The 19,073-nt window shown below is 40.8% G+C and overlaps 3 protein-coding genes across 3 annotated transcripts; 1 reads left to right on the top strand and 2 right to left on the bottom strand.

Annotated features, from left to right (window-relative positions):
* Nucleotides 1–1,082: 1,082 nt before the first annotated feature.
* Nucleotides 1,083–2,143, top strand: LOC131624871 (uncharacterized). The gene has a single exon (XM_058895791.1). It carries the CDS (start codon nucleotides 1,338–1,340, stop codon nucleotides 1,788–1,790), a length of 453 nt encoding a protein of 150 aa, XP_058751774.1. The 5' UTR covers nucleotides 1,083–1,337; the 3' UTR covers nucleotides 1,791–2,143.
* Nucleotides 2,144–2,379: 236 nt separating this feature from the next.
* LOC131624870 (elongation factor 1-delta-like) lies at nucleotides 2,380–4,275 on the bottom strand. The gene is made up of 8 exons (XM_058895790.1): nucleotides 4,152–4,275; nucleotides 3,931–4,030; nucleotides 3,708–3,824; nucleotides 3,425–3,515; nucleotides 3,192–3,315; nucleotides 2,974–3,087; nucleotides 2,718–2,879; nucleotides 2,380–2,573 (listed from the first exon to the last, which is right to left on the bottom strand). Coding segments are annotated over exons 2-8 (696 nt in total). The 5' UTR covers nucleotides 4,017–4,030; nucleotides 4,152–4,275; the 3' UTR covers nucleotides 2,380–2,571.
* Nucleotides 4,276–14,842: 10,567 nt separating this feature from the next.
* Nucleotides 14,843–18,702, bottom strand: LOC131624876 (uncharacterized). The gene is made up of 4 exons (XM_058895795.1): nucleotides 18,302–18,702; nucleotides 15,997–17,014; nucleotides 15,400–15,876; nucleotides 14,843–14,851 (listed from the first exon to the last, which is right to left on the bottom strand). Exons 1-4 carry the CDS (start codon nucleotides 18,700–18,702, stop codon nucleotides 14,843–14,845), a joined length of 1,905 nt encoding a protein of 634 aa, XP_058751778.1.
* Nucleotides 18,703–19,073: the final 371 nt, after the last annotated feature.

The raw sequence follows: 19,073 nt of genomic DNA, 5'->3' as shown, positions 1-19,073 counted from the left end.
AAATAAAAATTCCAAATCCAAGTTTACTAGCTTCGTTCCGAACCCAATCAATCAATTGTTCGCGACTACCGAAGCTCCGATCATTTGTAAATTGTTGCCGAACATCAACCGCATTGATCATAGATTTAACGTCGATAACCGGATCGTTATTAACGTTGACAACTGCTGGAACTACTGCGTCATCGTCTTGCACAATGTTGTCCGGATTCACCATACCTAACATATGCAAAAATTAGCAAAATTGGCCAAAACTGTTTTTTTTAACTGCCAGGGCATATTTCGGAAGTTCATTTCCGAAATTTGTTAGGTAATATATTTCGGAAATGAACTTCCGAACCATCGCAGGTTTCAGCATAAATTTGTTGAATCAATGTAGTGAAATAGGGGATGAAATGAGAGATGTTTACCTCAAATTGTAGCTTTCTATGCTCCCTTTAACGTGATCAACGGTTTAAAACTTGATTTTGAGACGAAAAATGGATGGAGATTGATTGAGTTTTGGAGAGGGTTTGGAGAAGTTTTGGAGAAAAAATGATGAAATAGTGAAGGAGGGAAAATTGTATATGCAGAAATGTTTTCGGAAATGAACTTCCGAAATATTCACGGTTTTGAATTTTTTTTGACTTCGGAAATGCATCTCCGAAAACACCACTTTTTTGGTGTTTTCGGAGATGCATTTCCGAAATGTATGAAAAATTTTAAAAAAAAATAACTTCGGAGATGCATCTCCGAAGCAGGGGTAATTTTAAAATTTCGCTGAAGGTGATCCCATAGGGAGGTGGGTAAATAAATTTTCTAACTTTTAATTACAATTACAAAACTAATATCTTATTTTCATTTTATTTAAAATTTATTAAATTTTTTTGGTAATCCAGATCTAATCTATTAATGACATGAAATAAAATGGATTTTTTTATTCTTCCAATGTTGGATGTGCCTGTCTTCCTCACGTGCAAAGGTTTAATCAAGTACCCTTTCATTGAAAATTAAGCAACTTCTAAACATCTTCATTATAAATATTGTGTAGCCATAAATTACATACACTAATTTCTATATAATGGAATTCAATTGTATCACAACTCTTCATATAAACATCCCTAACATCTTGTTCCCTTGATTCCCTTAGTTGTATTTCTACATATTCTAATGCCAACACACATTAACATAATTTCTCCCATCTCATAGACAACTTAGTATTAAACAAATCAAATAAAAATTATTTATTGTCAGAATCCAACATTAGGAAATTTCATCAAAAGATTGATCAAACCCCACGATTGTAGAATCTCTATATATAACCATCTTCCAAAGATTATAAATCTCACATCTTCAGAAAAATGGCCAAGTTCATTTTCTTGTGCTTTTTATTAGCAAACACTCTTCTATGTCATGTAATGGCTACAACAACTACTACAAACAAACCTCAAAGTAATGTCCAATCAACTTCATCACCATCTTCAAATGCTCCTTCTCAAAGTCCCTTTAGCCAAAGAACAAAAGAAGTTGAATCCTCTATTGGAAGAAAACTTGGTAAGCACCAACATAATCATGGTGCTATGTCACCAAGTCCTAGCCCTTTTGAAGGGAGTATTCTTAGTCATGAAAAAACTTCTGTTTTGGATTTGAAAAGTCATTTTCATTTGGTGAAACATCATCATTCATTTGATAGGTCTATGGCTGGTGGAGGTGTTATTCTTGGAGGACTTGCTACAACTTTTTTGGTGGTTGTTTATTGTTATATTAGAGCCACTTCAAAGCACAAGTTAGATACTACTATTACTACTACCTAGTGCTCAAAATTTTTGTTTTTCTTGTCTTATTTTGTTTGATGTGTATAGTTTGGTTTGAATAATTTTTGGTTCACTTCTGGATCAATTGTTTGTTGCCATTGATATATCATAAAATACAAACTTTTGATTATTTTAGGATATATCAAGGGCTATATTAAAAACTCATCTGTTGTGAACCAATGTTCAGTTGGAACATATTCACACAACTTTTTTGTGTGTTGTATAGAAATATTGTATAAAAAATCTATCTTTATGTTTGACCTAATTTTCAATGAAGAGTATCTTTATGTTCGACTTGATTTTAAATGAAGAGTGATTATCAATAAAATGTATTAAAAACCATTTGATCTTAATCACACGGTACAAAAAAATATAATTGATTATGTTATAATTCAAAAAATGTTACTTTAAAATTAGAACTGTCTGTTTTGATCTAACGACTAGTGACTAAGGACTGCATCGCTGCAGCAAATTGCGGTTGCAAATTTAGAGGGACAGGTTCCAAGGGGCAAAGAGGGTATGTATGCAAGCTAAGTATCAGCAAAATCAATCTCAACCAAGAATCAAAATTATAAAAAGACAACTCCAATTCTTAAACCTTAAATTATTATAACACAAACCATATAATGGAGATGAAATCACAAGACAAAATCATCAAATGACAACAACAGGTCACCAAAAACAAAAATCATAACTTAATGTATCAGTATCCCTTGTTTGTCAACTATAACAATTGAGCAATTTCTTCCCACTATAATCTCTATGCCACATGAATAGCAGATTCTGCACACAAAAAAGATTATAAAATAGCATTAGAACGAGATGTGCAGTTATATAGATAGCATTTAGACATGCATTTTATGAGCAACTATAAAACCTAAATCAAAAAACAATAGTCGAGTAACAAGAAATATGAATACTGCTTACATATTTTGTTGAAGGCCACAATGTCACAACTCTGGACATACTCGTTGATGGGCTCAACGGTAAGGTAATCCTCAACCATATTGTCAACAGAAACCAAGTCATCCACAATTGTCATCATAATTTGAAGTTTCTTGATACCATATCCAACCGGAACAAGTTTGGCTATGACAATAATATACAAATTAGATCAGAATGAAAGCAATCAACAAAGTTGAAATATGCGAATATAAACTGTGTGATAAGAAAAACAACATACATGCACCCCATAACAATCCATCCAACTGAACAGATCTCACTGCTTCTTCAAGCTTCTTCATGTCGGTTTCATCGTCCCATGGCTTCACATCCAACAATACAGATGATTTCCCACCTGAGAACATAATTGGCAGAAAAGCATTAGCATAAAAAAATTGATGTCCAAACATATTTCAAATAATTAGAGAATAAGTAGTAAACAATACAACAGACACTTACTCTCTTTCTTTTTGCCGGATGCTTTCACGGCTGCTGCCCGTTCCTCAGCTGCCTTCTTTTCTTCCTCAGTCTCTTCACCAAACAAATCCACATCGTCATCATCGTCGTCCTCAGCTTCAGTAGCCTAACCAACATTTCACAACCAGTCATAAATCATAAATCAACCAACAAATTGGACCGAACGAGACCTCAATTCGTTTCAATTCTCAATCACTAATAAAAGAAAAACTAACCTTTGTGTCAGCAGCTGGAGGAGTGGCAACAGCCTCTTCAGCAACTAGCGATGATTCAACAGTGACACCAGATCCCTCACCAGAAACACCACTGAAGACACAAAATCATTACAACAATGTTAAAAACAACACATAAAACATTGCACAACAACCTAGTACATGAAAAACATTGTTAAGATCAAACACATAAAACAATATCTTATAAAACCACAATGCTAACAACATTATTATAACTTTCAATCAATTCAATTAATTTACATAAATCCAAAAAGGCAAAACTTACGAAATTCTCAATAATGCATCAATGTGCTTGAACCACCTAGCAACATTCTCATATTCAGAGGATGGAACTGATGGCAAAGCTGAATAAACAGCGATATCATCCTTCGAAGCTTGGTATCTAAACAGATCAAGTATAAATACAATTCATAAGAAACAACACATAAACAAAAATACAACTGATTAGAACAAAGAAAGAAAGAAAGAAAAAAAACAATTTTTCATACCCAGTGATATAACTGCGTGTGAGAAGGTACTCATTGAGCTTCTTCAAACCAGATTCAGACTTAAGGTTATAGAGTGTAACCGCCATTTTTGTTTGAAATTCTGCAAAACATGCATAACAAAAACAATTGGATTATAAACCCTAAAAAGCAAAAATTGAGAAAGATAAATTGGTAATTCATGTGAGAAATTGAGCAGAGATTGATTGAATGAGATTAGTTACCTTTGTTGAGAGAAGATGAAGGTTGGAATAAAGAGAAATACAAGAGTGAAGAATTTGGGATTTGTGAAACCCTAACCAGTCTATTATTTTTGGTTTATTGGGCCAATTGAATCTGGGTAATTACATGGCCCAATTGAAAAATTGGTAATAATTTAGAGCCTGTTTGAAACAATTCTATAAAACTGTCTTTTAGTTTTTAAAAATTAAAAATTTAAAAACTTGTTTGAATGTAATGTTTTCTAATACTGTATTTAAAAACAGTTTTCAATTTCCCTGTTTTTTAAACTAAAAAACTAAAACAGCTTTTACATGTTTTCCATTTTAGTTTTTCCATTTCATATGATTGAAAACACGGGAAAACTAGTACTTGTAATATGAAACAATTATTTTTTCTCAATCAAGGCACACTCACAAATAATTTGCACACAATAATCATTTCTTTTATTTTTCTAAATAGCAGATAACAAATAATGTGTTGATTTTTTTATTAAACATTGTCTTCCATTCTATTATTACAAATTCATATTGAGTGACTGAATTTAAAAATATTACTATTTCTATTGGATAAGATTTTTGTTTAGTTTTTTCTATGAATAAAATTTATTTATTGAGTGACTGATTTTAGTTTTCATTTATACTCATATGCACCTTTAAACTTAATTCTTAATTATACCTAAAATAGATTTTTAAAATCAATTGACCAAATTATTTTTTATTGTCTTTTTAAAAAATAAGTATTTGAAAATTAGACCAACAAACAATTTTTTTGTTAATTTTTATATTTTTAACACAGTTTTTAAAAACTTAGTTTACCAATCAATTTTTTTTATAATTCTCTTCTTAAAAACACTTTTACAAAATTGATTTATAAAACACATTTCAAAAATTGAAAAGCAAAAGTAAAATTGAAATTAAAACACATTTTAAAGTTTTTAAATTTAGTTTTTAGTTATAATAATTTTTAAAAATAATATTTTGTTCAACTTACATGATATTATGAGAGCCAAAATATGAGTCCCTTAAAAAAAACTTAATTTTTAGATCTGTGCATTTGAGATATAGCTCTTTTTTATGAAAAATATTCTTGATTTTTACTTAATAATATTTTAAACTCTCTCCACTTTTTTTAATATAATTTTTTATGGACTTGTTAGGTGACTGTTTTTTAATGTGATAATTTTAATTTTTGAAATAAATTATATAAGTTAATAAATAAATTTAAAAATAAAATAAAAGCTTAGTCTTATATCAAATCAAAAATACAAGAATGCCTTGATTCTTTCATAATCTTTTTAAAAATAAGTTAATATATTTTAACTTAATTAAATAATTTACTAATCTACTTAATATAAGTTCCACTAACATCCGCTAGCAGGAGTGTGATGATTCTAACAGGAGGTTCTACAAAGGACTCGTACACCGCGTCACTATCAGCCTCATGTTTTATTAGATAGTCAGCACCGAGTCTTTATCAACTCGATTTATAGTATCCTTCATTTATTTCAGTTTATTGTATAGAAAGATGACATGCGGTGAAAGTATAATTTAATGGCTAGGATTTAAAATATAAACATTAATATTTTTTAATTAAAAATTTTTAAAAAAAAAACACGGTTAAACTTCTCTTCCTAAAAGTTCTCCCCCCATCCCCCCCCCCCCCCCTCTTTGCTTCCCTGCCATCAAACAAATTCTCATTCAACAACATATTATTCTATTTCAAATTCATCTTTATTTTATTTATGCAATTTCTCTCAATACACTCGTTGTAGAATAGTTCTCATATTTATACAATTTCTCTCAATACACTCAATGTAGAATAGTTCTCATATATTTGTAAAGTAGTTAATAATATCACAGAAAATAAAATTCCCAAATTAGCTTTATGATTAACAATCAAACAAGAATGTTGTTCTACTCCTCCGCAATGTCGCCGTTAAGGTCATCACTACTTCGAAGCTCCACAATCATTGGATCTAAGTTTTTTGTCCTATTCCTTCTCTCAAATTCACTACTTTAGATCTTCAAGTTTTTTTAAACAAATTAGATCTTAAATATTTATAAAATGATTAAAAAAATAGAAAATAGGGTTATGCAACAATAGTAACAACTCAACAAGGAGGAAACATTGAGAGACAACAACGGTGATTCGAAGAGACAACAACCATGATTTATCTTGATCCGATGAATATTGAGTTTTAAGATTACTTGGTTTCTTGGAAGAGAGAAGTTGGGGAAGATGTTTTTTTTTGTTTTAAACAAAAACATGTTTATTTTTAACTTTTAATCCCAACTGTTGAATTTAAAGTTCTCATGTGTTATTCATCTATAGTGTAAATTGGAAAACTAGACAGATGTGAAACTGGAGCAGATCCGAACTCGTCAACACCAACATTCTCTTTCTTGGGAGTATCGTCATTCCCTAAATAGATGTTATTTAAAGTATTGAAGAATCGCGACATACTGATGCAAAAATTTGACTTTGAGATTACATTGATAGCAAAGTTGGAGTCAGAATAACACATCAGGTCTTTGATACCAAGTTCCCAAATCATCCATAATCCATGATATAGGGCCATCAACTCAATATAAAGGATGTTAAAATAATCAATATTACCCGCAAAGCATTGAGCCTAAACACCGCTAGCATTTTGAATCAAATCCACCAAAGCCCGAGATGTCGGGATTATTGAGGTTACTGCCATCAACATGCAAAATCATATTACTAGTTTTGTGTGCATTCCATGTAATCGTTCTTGTTGGATAAGATGGATTATGCTTGGGAAAACATTTAGCTAACAAATTAGATATCAACTCAACAAAAGTTAGAGTTTAAATAGAAGTTAGTATATCTCTAGTGCTACTTCTGTCAACTTTGTATCCACACGAGTTAGAGTCTGGATAGAAATTTAGCTCAGTAGCATCTAACACTCCAGATGGAAACAAAATTCAATGCTTCAGAGTCCCCTTTACATACCTGAGTATTCTGACTGCAGCTTGATAATGTGACCACTTTGGTTTACCCATAAACCTACTCACTATATGTCATACCCCAAAATTTGCCTCCCACACTTCACTCACAATGAGTCAATGCTGAAGGGTTGCATTCAGGAGTTCTCTCACACAAGGTTCCTTTGAAACTAGGGTTTGGGTACTCTCCCAAGGTAATGGGATAAGTGAAGCCCCAATGAATTCCCCATGGTTCATTATGCTCTAAGGTGCTTACATAACAAAGTTCAAGATTCAATTCCAAAGCTCTGCTCACTCAATGGTCCAGATGATCCATAGTCAACTGGTTTGACCTAAAAGTCAATCACAGTCAAAGCACAACCTAAAGCTCTCAATTTTGGGTCAAAATCAAGTGAATTAAAGTATATCCATCATTTGATCAAAGATTGATCATGATTCTATTAGTAGAAACTCAGAAATGAACAAGTGCAAAAAGGTTCAAATTAGGGTTTCTTTAGGAGAAAGTCAACCCAACTTTGACTGGGCATAACTTTCATATGGAACATCAAAAATTCCCCACTCAAAGCCTATTTTGAAGGAAATTGGATTCTCTACAACTTTGTCTCTCACAAGCCAAGGCTAGAAATGCTTCATTTGAGAGGTACAAGGCAAAAGATTACAGGTCATTTTCAGGCATCCTTCAAAAGCAGTTTTTTGTCAAAGCAGATATGATCAAGATAGAAGCTCCAAATGAAAAATATGTTCCAAAGTGGCTTATAGAGGACATCTTGAGGTTTCCAAAAAGTCTTAGAACTCCCTCATAGCTTAAAAATTGAGTGAGATATGCTTGATCAAAGTTGAGCAATTTTTGGGGGTAAAATGTGAAATAAGAAGGTTCAAATTGGAAAATTTTGCAAATGGGCCTATGGTATTATGATGCAATCTTGGTCCACAAGTCATTAGCATGTCCAAAACCATATGCCACGAAATTTAACATTTTATTTAATTTAATATGATTTTTTATTTCATTTTTAATGATTTAATTAAGATAAAAATCAAATATTTTGGTAAAGGAGATATTATGATTGATTCCAATCAATATTAATGGCAAAATACTATCATATTTTCGTGCCTAATCAAATAGGAGAAAATTGATACAATATTTGCCCAAAAATAGCAAGATTTCATTCAAGAATAAAGTGAATTTTCTCAAACATGGCAATATTGGATTCAAGGACTTTGGGCTCTATTTGTTGACCTAATCATGTTCTCTTATAAATAGACAACACAAGGCAGAGGAAGAGGGGTTCAAAAAATCTGGAGAGAGGAGCATATGCAAGAGCAAAAAGTCTTCAAAAATTCAAGATCGGTTTTTTGCTATTTTTACAGGTTTTTTGCTATTTTGTTGGGGAAGACGATGAGGTGTCATTCCCTGGTTTGCCAATTCAAACTTCGCGCGCGTTTGATCCGGTTGTGGTACTTGTTTTTTTTATGTATAGTTCTGAGCGCGTACGTATTTCAAGTAGAGCCATTGGCTCAGTTGGCGAGGAGCGTGTGTGTTGGTCCCCAGGGTCGAGGGTTCGATCCCTGGCCCTTTCTATTATTTTTCTTAATTTCTAATCTTGATCCTATACGCTAAAATTCAAGTAGAACACCAAGTGTCTTCAGATCAAAGCCTTAGAATCTCCTCCCAGCTTAGATTTAACGCCCCTGATCTAATGTCCATAATATAAACCTCTAACCCAACCATACTGAATCATGAACCCTAATAAACTAATAATCTTAATTATTTGTTTATTTTAATTAAAATACGTTTAATATATTTATCAATATAATAATAATTGTTTTTTAAATAAATTAATATATGACATTTATATTAAAAAAATTCTAATTTGTTGTTCGTTCCGATTAAATCAATTAATCACTATGGTCAATTATAATTTAATTAAAATGGTATTTAATTAAAATATAACTAATTTCTATTTGGTTAAATGGTTTCGACTATCTTATTAGTCGCGATGATTAACCTTTCTATTTTCCTTATTCTAATTCGTTATTCTTTTTAATCGAATCAATCGGTTATGAGGAGTAACGATACAAACTAATTTCATTAAAATGTCTAAAAAATATTCTTATTCGTTATTAGTAATAACTAAATCAATTGATTAAAATTGGTAACGATACACTTGCCAACCTTTTAACTATGGTAATTGAATCAATCAATTATTGCGGTTAATTATACAAATTAAAACCACGGATTATCATAACTGCGATAGGCCATTCAAAAAGCCTCTAAAAACCATCTCAGATCAAAAACTCAACTCTAAAGGCGTACAACCCTCCCCAAACTACGTAGACTCTAATCCTCCCTAAGGAGGTACGTAGGCACTTGGCAACAAGGCGAGTCCCCTCCCTCTAATTTCTAATCATGTCAATATAATTAACCCTGTCTGTTACCTTTCTTTATAAACCTTGCCATAATCTTTATAAACCTTGCCATAAAACCCTTATCTTTGCAATGTTAGCCTCTAGGAAAGGGTTGAGGGTGCCTAATACCTTCCCTCAACCTGATTATAATAACTGACCCCGAATCTTTAAAATTGCGTAGGGTTTCCTATTCGCCCTTCAGAATAGGTGGCGACTCTAAACCTTCATTTTTAGGGCAGGTTGCTACAGCTGGCGACTCTGCTGGGGATTACACATTAGGTTAATTATTATGCTCCTAAGGCTTGAGAGGGTTTAGGTTTGTGGCTAGTGGTTTAGGTTTATGGCGCATCTTTAGGGTTTGGCAAGTTTGCCATTTTTAGGGTTTGGGGGGAGGTTTATCTTTATAATGAATATTTAATTATTTATTTATTTATTGTTTTTGGTTTTCATTAAATGTTTTATCTGTCATGTTCGCCTTAAAATGTTTAATTGTATATTATATGCACTGCTGGTATTTTTATGTTTGTTTAAAACCTAAGTTTGGGAGTTATCCTTGAGACCAGGGGGGACTTGAATCGCCTACGAGTCTCATTGATAACTCCACTCGGAGTGGGTTGAATATTCGGAAATGTCCAAAACGAGGCTTGACTTTGTTGAGGGCAGGACTGGATAGTCAGCTGATCTCTCCGAGAACCTACCCCAAAAATTTGAACCTCATTGGATAAAATGAGTTGTTCTAAAATCCGAAGAGACAAAAAGTCTCGGAGGCTACGAACGACCCCATGAGACCTTCTAGAACCCCCCATAAAAAGGTTGGCTCCCTAGAGCCGCTACGTCGAACCTATGAACTTAAGATTCTTGAAATGTCATAATCTGATTTGTTTTTTTTTGTGTTATTTATGCTTGGGTTTGTTTTTTTATTTGCTTGTTATTATATTTTTGTGTTTGCATGCATCATTCCTCATTGCATCTTCATCATGTCTTATCCACGCAAAAAAATATACATATAAAAAATATATACATTTTGTAAAAAAAAAAAAATATTTTTATTGGTGAATATGTAGGAAGGATGAGTACGAAGAAGACAATTGTCCACCTTACAGTTTCTACTCCAGATATCAAGAAATTGAAGATAATCAAAGAGAAATTATCATCAGGTGCTTTGGATAGGTTTGTGATCCGCTATGGGAATATCTTAGACTTGCTCAAGGTAAAAGTGCAAGAAGAAGCCATCACCGCCTTGGTTCAATTCTATGATCCGCCGCTTAGATGTTTCACTTTTCAGGACTTTCAGTTGGCTCCGACTTTAGAAGAGATGGATGCTATGTTAGGATTCTCAAAAATTAAAAAGGAATTTTACACAGGTGTGGGTAAAGAAGTTGACTTTCCGGATTTGGCAAAAGCTTTGGGAATATCCGCTACGGAATTGAAATCCAATTATAAAACTGATGGAGATGTGCATGGGATCAAAAGATCTTACTTAGAAAATCAAGCTTTAATATATGCTCAAAAGAAACAATGGGACATTTGTGGACATTTATTAGCTCTCTTGATTTTTGGTGTTGTTTTATTACCGAAGAATGTTGATTATATTGATCCTACCGCAATCCATGCTTTCACATCTTTTAGGATTTTTGACAAAGATCCAACTCCAACTATCCTCGCTAATATTTATTATACTATCCATACGAAGTATGAAAAGAAGAAAGGTGATCGTACCTGATCAGAAGAATCGTCAAGGCGACAGAATCTAGCTTGAAGAGCAAGATGGGGGGGGTACCTGCAAGGTCCTCCGATGCTAAAGTCAGTAGCTATCAGAGAATGAAGGTTTAGAGAGTGAAGAATATGATACCTGATCCTCTAGTGAAAGAGGGTATTTATAGCCCCCAGCGCTGGGCCAAGGTTTCCTAATTGGGCCAAATCCAATTGGAGGCCCACGTGCTAGGAAACTGCCAGAACGTCCTTGTGCTAGGGCTGAGTCAGCAGGTGACCCACGTTCTGGATGAGCGTGGCGTAGGATCCGGAGGAGGTTGACCGGGTCCTTCGCTAAAGTGTGACGCGTGGTCTTCGCGCCTGGTCAATCCGTAACGGCTACCAAGTAAATGGGCCCAAACGCTTTGGGCCTGCTCGGCTGGTGGGAAGAGCTGGGCCTGCTCGGCCCAGTCCAGAACAGGAGCCCCCCAAGTCATTAGTCTTGTGAGAGTGATAACTTTAACCAAGAGGCTGGCCGAGCAAGAGTACGAACGTTTGTCGTCAACTAGGCTCTCCTCGTACGCTTAGGCCGGTGGGGAGAGGAGTTACTGCTGGGTATAAGGCCAGAGGGTGATCGGCTCGCGTTCTCGGAAACTGGCCGGGGAGGCGGCTGTCCCTTTGGTTTCCACTCGACACGTTTCGGTTGCCTCTTGTCAGAGTGTGACTGACAGGTGGCGGCTGTTGAGACTGCCATCATTGCAGCGCCGTTTTAGGCATAAATGCTGACTGCGTTGTTTGGGTTTTCTAGGATACTTTACGACACGTGGCACCTTTCCATGGTTAGAGCCGCCTTGGGGGTGTAGGCAATGATGGCGCCTCCTAGGCTGCCTAGGCCATCATGACACCCTTTGGTCTTCTCCCTCTATATAAGGAGTGAGAAGATCATTCATTTGTCACTTAGGATTTTGAAAACTTCCAAGACTCGCTCACAGCTCTCTTCTTCGTCTCGTGCATCTCTCCTCCGCTTCTTCAAGTAAGTTCCTCGTCTTCTCCTTGTGTTTATTTAAGTTTTATGTTCTGGCTTTGAGCGCGGCAGGCAAGATTGATGAGTGTAGCGAACAAGGTTGATGAGTGTGTCGAGTAAGTTTAGGAGATCGTTATTCTTTCTCATGTGTTTGCCGAGTGAGACTTGAGTAAGCCGGGCAAGAACAGTTGAGTGAGACGTCTAGCCTTAGGATTATTCGAGGAGAGGTTGAATGCGATGGGCGAAAGAGGTTGCATGCCTCGATTAGGGTGCGTGTTTACTAGAGAGTTAGATGCGTTTCCCAAGCATCGTTGGTTGCGGTTACCTTATCTTGCGAGCATCTCTTTCTAATGTAGTTCGCCGGTAGTTGGCGGTAGGCAGGATTCTTTCCTCGTCTTCTTTCCTCGCCCTTTCACTTGACTTGCGGTGGAAGGGTGGATTTGACAAGTCGAATTCACTATTTCCTCTGCTTTTCAGGTAAATGGCTGACGAAAACAAAGACGACGTCGTCTTCGACATATCAGACGGGGACGAAGCTATTGGTTGCTCGCAGGACGAGGGAATTCCCATCTTCGAGACCTCACCGAGGGAACTTGAGGAATGGGTGGCCGTCGCTCCGAGGACGATCGCGTCGCGTTTCTCGACGCGTCCTAAGGAAGCCTTTAATGTCATTGAGGATCTTGACTCGAACGAGGAGCCTTCCTGGGGCGCCTTCGTGCCTAAGTCTCATCAGAGGATCTTCTCGCAATTCCCTGGTCCTCGTTTCGCTATGTATGAGTTCGTCTTTAAGGAGGTCGGTCTTAGGCTCCCCTTCACTCATCTGCAGCGGAGCGTCTTCGGGTGGTTGCGTTTGTGTCCGTCTCAGCTTCATCCCAACGCCTTTGCGTTTCTAAGGGCCTTCGAAATTGTATGTGGATTCTTGGAGGTCGAAGCGACTCTGCCCCTATTCTTCAGAGTGTTTCATCTGCAGAGGCTGCGCGACTCGGATGGCAAATGGAGTTGGGTGTCCTTTAAGCAGCCGAAGAAGCTGTTTGCCATCTATCAGGACTCCATCAAGAATTTCAAGAGTCGATATTTTATGGTCAAACCACTTACTCCTGAGGCCGAGGACCACTTGTTCGAGGACCGCGAGTATATTGAGGACGGGGTGAAGAAGGTGGGTCCATCTGCTCGGTTCCCGTTGGAGTGGCAACCTGATCACTTCGAGCATGGGACTGACTACTATATCTTCCGGGATGAGGATCTTAACGAGCGCGATACAGGGGGGTATCAGCGGCTTGTCTCCTTCGTGGACGGGTTCAGGCCGGCAGTGTGCACCTATCCCAACGGGGACCCTTTATTCGAAGAAGATGGAGGTCCTATGCTGGAGCCTCGGCATATCAACACCAAAGCTGTCCTCGAGTGCGGGGGTTACGGGGATGCGATGATCTTGCTTGGTGAGGAAATCATTTTATGTTCGAATAATACATCTCCGGTACTAACTCCTTTTGTTTTGCAGGACAAATGGCCGACTTGCATGACAAAGTCGTGAAGATGAGAGCAAAGAACAAAGCGGCTACCAAGGTGGCCGTGAAGCGGACACGGGTCGAGGAAGTCAAGGCGGCCGCTGCGGGTGCTCGTGATGGTGGCTCTCCTTCGTCGGTTGGGACGACTTCTGGTGATTCCCCGACCGGGAAAAAACAAAAGAACGAAGGGACTCCAGAAGTTCGTCCTCTCATCAACGACAACCCTTCTGATGACGACATAGTTCTGCCCTCTTGTACTTTGCACAGGGGACTCTTCTCGAAGAAGAATGTGCTGCTCGAGCGCGAGGAGGTTCGGCACATAGTCAAGCGGGACAGGGTGTCTCGGGACAAGGACTTGTCTGAGGATCTCGAGGGGATGATGAGGGTGGCCGCCTTGGCCTTGGCCCTCAATGCTCAAAGGGTCTGTCCTCAGAAGGATTATGATGCCCTGCAGACCAAATATGACAAGCTGGAGCATGAGTTTGAGAATTATAAGGACAAGTATGAGATCCAAAACGGCATTGTTGAAGACCTCTGCAAGGCGCAGGACAGAGTCAGGGCCTTGGAAGCCGAGGAGAAAAAGCTGCGTGACCGGGTTGCCGAACTGGAGAAGTCTCACCTCCCCGCCGCTGAGGAAGATGAAGACGAGAAGGTTTTGGTGACTCGCTCTCAACTTCTGGGTAAGGTGAGGGAGCTGGAGGTCAACTGCGTAGCTACCTTGGGGGTTGGATTCAGGGCCGCGGTGGATCAACTGAAAGTTCTCAACCCGTGCTTGGTGACGAAGGGAATCGGTCCTTACAACAAAGTCGTGGACGGGTGGATCGAATCAAATCCCGAGTTCGAGGACTGGGAGGACGAACAGGATGCCCAGGGTGAAGACAATGGTGCCGAGGAGGAAGACGGCAATATTTGATCAGTTTCTTTTTTTGGTCTGCGTGCCAATGCTTTTGTGGCCTGCGTGCCAAGGTATTGTTAGCAGGGCGATGCCCGGATAATTTTTGGGCCTGCGCGCCCGTATTTTTTGTAATATTTGGATATCCCCGGCCAGTTTGGCCGGTTTTTAATACTATTCTGCATTTTATGCTTTGCTCTAATGCTTATTTATGCTGATTCAATGTTTATTGTCGAATATTTATGCTTGTGCTCGGCCGAGTTTTATAGCCCAAGCGTGTGGTGTACGGTCCGGGTGCGCAGAGCAGGTGTGCGCCATTAGCGAGCGCGAGACCGCGGTTGGGGCCAAGTGCTCGCGGCGTGAACGATCCCATCGCGAGCTGGGGTTCTGCCATGCAGGTACTACCGCGGCGGGTCTTGTCGTAAAGCTTGCCGCGTAGTCGGTCTCGCCTTCTGATAGGGGTTTTCGACTGTTGCTGTCGTGGAACATTCGCGCCTGCACCATGGCGCGAGTCCGTGTCCGTGTCCGGTTTCCCCTTGTGTTCGATACGAGCGGCCGGGGAGCGTTAGGTTGTGTCTAACTGTAATAGCGTCTGAGTTTTTCAGCGTTCCAAGGCCGAGCAAGTTTTTCGCCGAGAAGGTTCTCGAGATAATAGGCGCCATTTTCGGTTTTATCGTAAACTCGGTATGGGCCTTCCCAGTTCGGGGCTAGTTTGCCCTTGCGGGAGTCTTTCATGTTTCTGCGGAGCACTAGGGCACCAACTTCGATGTCGCGCTTGATGACTTTGGCGTTGTGGCGTAAAGCTATCTGTTGTTTCAACTTTGCCTCTCGGAGGGAAGATCCTGCTCGGATTTCCTCGACCATGTTGAGTTCTTCCCTCATAGCTTCGTCGTTGAGTTCTTCTTCGAGAGGTGACTCGGTCCGACGAGAAGGTTCTCGGATCTCCACAGGGATCATGGCTTCGGTGCCGTAGGTTAACCTGAACGGGGTTTCGCCTGTGCTCGAATGAGGGGTCGTCCTGTACGCCCAGAGTACACTGTGTAGTTCTTCTACCCAAGCTTTCTTCGCCTCGCCCAACCTCCTCTTCAGTCCTCGGAGTATGACTCGGTTGGCGGCTTCAGCTTGCCCGTTCGTTTGGGGGTGTTCGACCGAAGTGAAGTGTTGTTTCGTTTCGAGTTTGGCCATAAACTCTTGGAACTTTCTGTCTGTGAATTGGGTGCCGTTGTCGGTTATAATCGCCTGTGGCACCCCGAACCGAGCGAGTATGTTCCGCTTGTAAAAACGGAGCACGTTTTGGGATGTGATTTTAGCAAGCGCTTCGGCTTCTATCCACTTAGTGAAGTAGTCGACGGCGACTACCAGGTATTTGTTTTGGTATGAACCGACTGGGAAGGGTCCGAGGAGGTCCATTCCCCAGGTGGAGAAGGGCCAAGGTGAGGATGAAGATTTAAGCTCGTTCGGGGGAGCTAAGTGCATGTCGGCGTGACGTTGGCATTTGTCGCATTTCTGGACGTGTTCCCTGGCGTTCTGCTGCATGGTCGGCCAGTAATACCCGGCCCTGAGGGCCTTTCTCGCGAGTGACCGGCCGCCTAGATGTTGTCCGCTGATTCCCTCGTGGAGCTCTTGAAGGATCTCGAGAGCTTGCGAAGCATCGACACATTTGAGGAGAGGAATGGAGAAACCTCGTCGGTATAGTTTGTTCTCGACGATGGTGTACGAGCAGGCTCGTCTTTTGATTGCTGAAGCCTCTTTTGCGTCGGTTGGGAGTTCGTCTTTTGTGAGAAAGTTGTACACCGGGGTCATCCAGCAGTTGTTGTCGCTGATGGCGAGCACAGGTAGGGGTTGCGCGCCCTTGTCCACGCTCGGCCTTGATAGGATTTCCTGGATCACCGACTTGTTCCCGCCTTTCTTTCTTGTGCTCGCGAGTTTGGATAATACGCCGGCTCGTGAGTTGTGCTCTCGGGGTATATGCTCTACTTCTGCCTTAGCGAATTTTTTCATCTTATCCTTGACGAGCGTGAGGTACTCGGCAAGCACGTTGTTCTTGGCTTGGTAGTCGCCGCTGATCTGGGATGCAACGAGTTGGGAGTCAGTGTAAATCTTAACCTCCCGAGCGCCTATATCCTCTGCGAGTCGTAGGCCTGCTAGGAGAGCTTCGTACTCGGCCTGGTTGTTCGACGTGTTGAAAGAGAGAACCAAGGAAACCTCAATGATGAGTCCCTCGTCGTTTTCCAAGATGATGCCGGCCCCACTTCTCGAGCTGCTTGAGGCGCCATCTACGTAGATGGTCCACTTATTCTCAGCGAGGGCCAGGGGGTTGGCGATCGAGGTCATTTCAGCTACGAAATCTGCTAGCGCCTGAGCCTTCAGTGCTCTCCTGCTTTCGTATTGTATGTCGAACTCGGAAAGCTCGAGGGACCACCTTAGCATTCTCCCGGCCATGTCTGGTCGGCTGAGGAGTTGCTTGATAGGTTGATCTTTTCGAACGACGATGGTATGGGCGAGGAAGTAGTATCTCAGCCTTCTGGCAGCTGTCACTAGGGCCAAGGCGACTTTCTCGATCTGTTGGTATCGCACCTCTGGTCCTTGTAGGGCTTTGCTGGTGAAGTATACGGGTTTCTGCCCGTCTTCAATCTCTCGGATCAGAGCCGCGCTGACTGCCTCATTTGAGACGGCCAAGTAAAGGTATAAGGGCTCGTTGTCATTGGTTCGAGAGAGGACGGGTGGTTTGGAGAGCACTTGCTTGAGGTGGGATAGTGCTTGCTCGCATTCCTCGGACCATTCGAAGGTTGCTTCTTTTCGTAATAACTTAAAGAATGGAAGAGCGTGTTGGGCGGATTTGGCGACGAAACGGGATAGTGCCGTGAGCATCCCGTTTAAGACTTGGATGGATTTTTTGTTGTTAGGAGTGGGGAGTTCCGAGAATGCTCGGCATTTGTCCGGGTTGGCTTCTATTCCTCGTTCGGTCAAATAGAAACCGAGGAATTTGCCTGCTCGGACGCCGAAGGTGCATTTTTCCGGGTTGAAGCGCATCTTGCAGGATCTTGCCTGCTCGAATACCCGCTCGAGGTGGGTGGTGTGATCGGAGTCTTCTCGAGATTTGACGATCATGTCGTCCATGTATACCTCGAGAGTATCGCCGATCTCTCCTCGGAACACCTTGTTCATCATCCGTTGGTAAGTGGCTCCGGCGTTTTTGAGTCCGAAGGGCATTACGTTGTAGTAATAGTTGCTCGACTCGGTCATGAACGCCGTGCACTGTTTGTCGCTCCTCGCCATGGGGATCTGGTTGTAACCTGAATAAGCATCCATAAAAGACAATAATTTATAGCCGACCAAGTTGTCGACCAGCCTATCAATGTTAGGTAACGGATAAGCATCTTTGGGACATGCCCGGTTAACATCAGTGTAATCAACGCACATTCTCCATTTTCCACTAGATTTTTTAACTAGTACAACGTTTGAGAGCCAAGTTGAATATTTGGCCTCGGAAATAAAATTTGCCTCTAGGAGGTCTTTTACAGCTTTCCCGGCAGCCTCCGCTTTCTCGGGAGACTGCCGACGCCTACGTTGAACTACTGCCTTCGCGGCTGGATCAATGGAGAGATGGTGGCAGGCGACCTCTGGGTCGAGTCCGGGCATTTCCGCTGCGCTCCAAGCGAACAGGTCGGCGTTGGCTCGGAGGCAGGCCACGAGCTGCTTTCTTGGTAGGTCTGGGATGCCCTTACCGATCTTCACCGCTTTGTCGGGGTTGTCGCCCAGCGGGACAAGCTCGAAGTCTCCGTCCGGGACAGGTCGAACGGGGTGAGCTACCTTTGGTCGCGCCTCTTCGCCTTTCTTCAGCTCTTCTTCTGTAAAGCGTGCGTCAAGGTCGACTGAGCTGACGTCGGTCGTCTGATGTTGATCTTCGCGAGGATGCTTATCTTCGGCCCTTGGCTTCTTGTTGGAGCTGGTTGGGGGAGCGATCAGTTGCAGCCCCTTCACGGAAGCGTCGAATATTCTTCTAGCAGCTTCAATGTCGGCGTTGATGGTGGCCACTCGTCCTGTTCTCGTGTAGAATTTCATCTTCAGGTGCACAGTGGAGGGTACGGCGGTGAGCTCGGCTAGAGTGGGGCGTCCGATGATGCAGTTGTGGAGGGTCTTGCAGTCGATCACCAAGAATCTGGTCTTGACTTGTCTGGAGGCTTCTCCTTCCCCGAAGGTGACGATCAGCTCGACGTAACCCCAAGGTTTGGTGGTGGCTCCGTTGAAGCCTTGGAGGTCAGAACCCACATAAGGAGTGAGGTGTGAATCGTCCAGCTGGAGTGTCCGGAAGAGATGAGAGTACATGATGTCGACCGAGCTGCCTTCGTCGACCAGGACTCCTCGGACGTCAAAATTTGCCATTCTTGCTCGGACGGGTATGGGAATTGTGGCGTTTGGAGCTCCGCCGGGCA

Source organism: Vicia villosa, unplaced genomic scaffold (genome assembly GCF_029867415.1).
Source record: "Vicia villosa cultivar HV-30 ecotype Madison, WI unplaced genomic scaffold, Vvil1.0 ctg.000165F_1_1_3, whole genome shotgun sequence".
NCBI classification, from domain to species: domain Eukaryota; kingdom Viridiplantae; phylum Streptophyta; class Magnoliopsida; order Fabales; family Fabaceae; genus Vicia; species Vicia villosa.
This window is presented reverse-complemented; position numbering and strand designations above follow the sequence as displayed.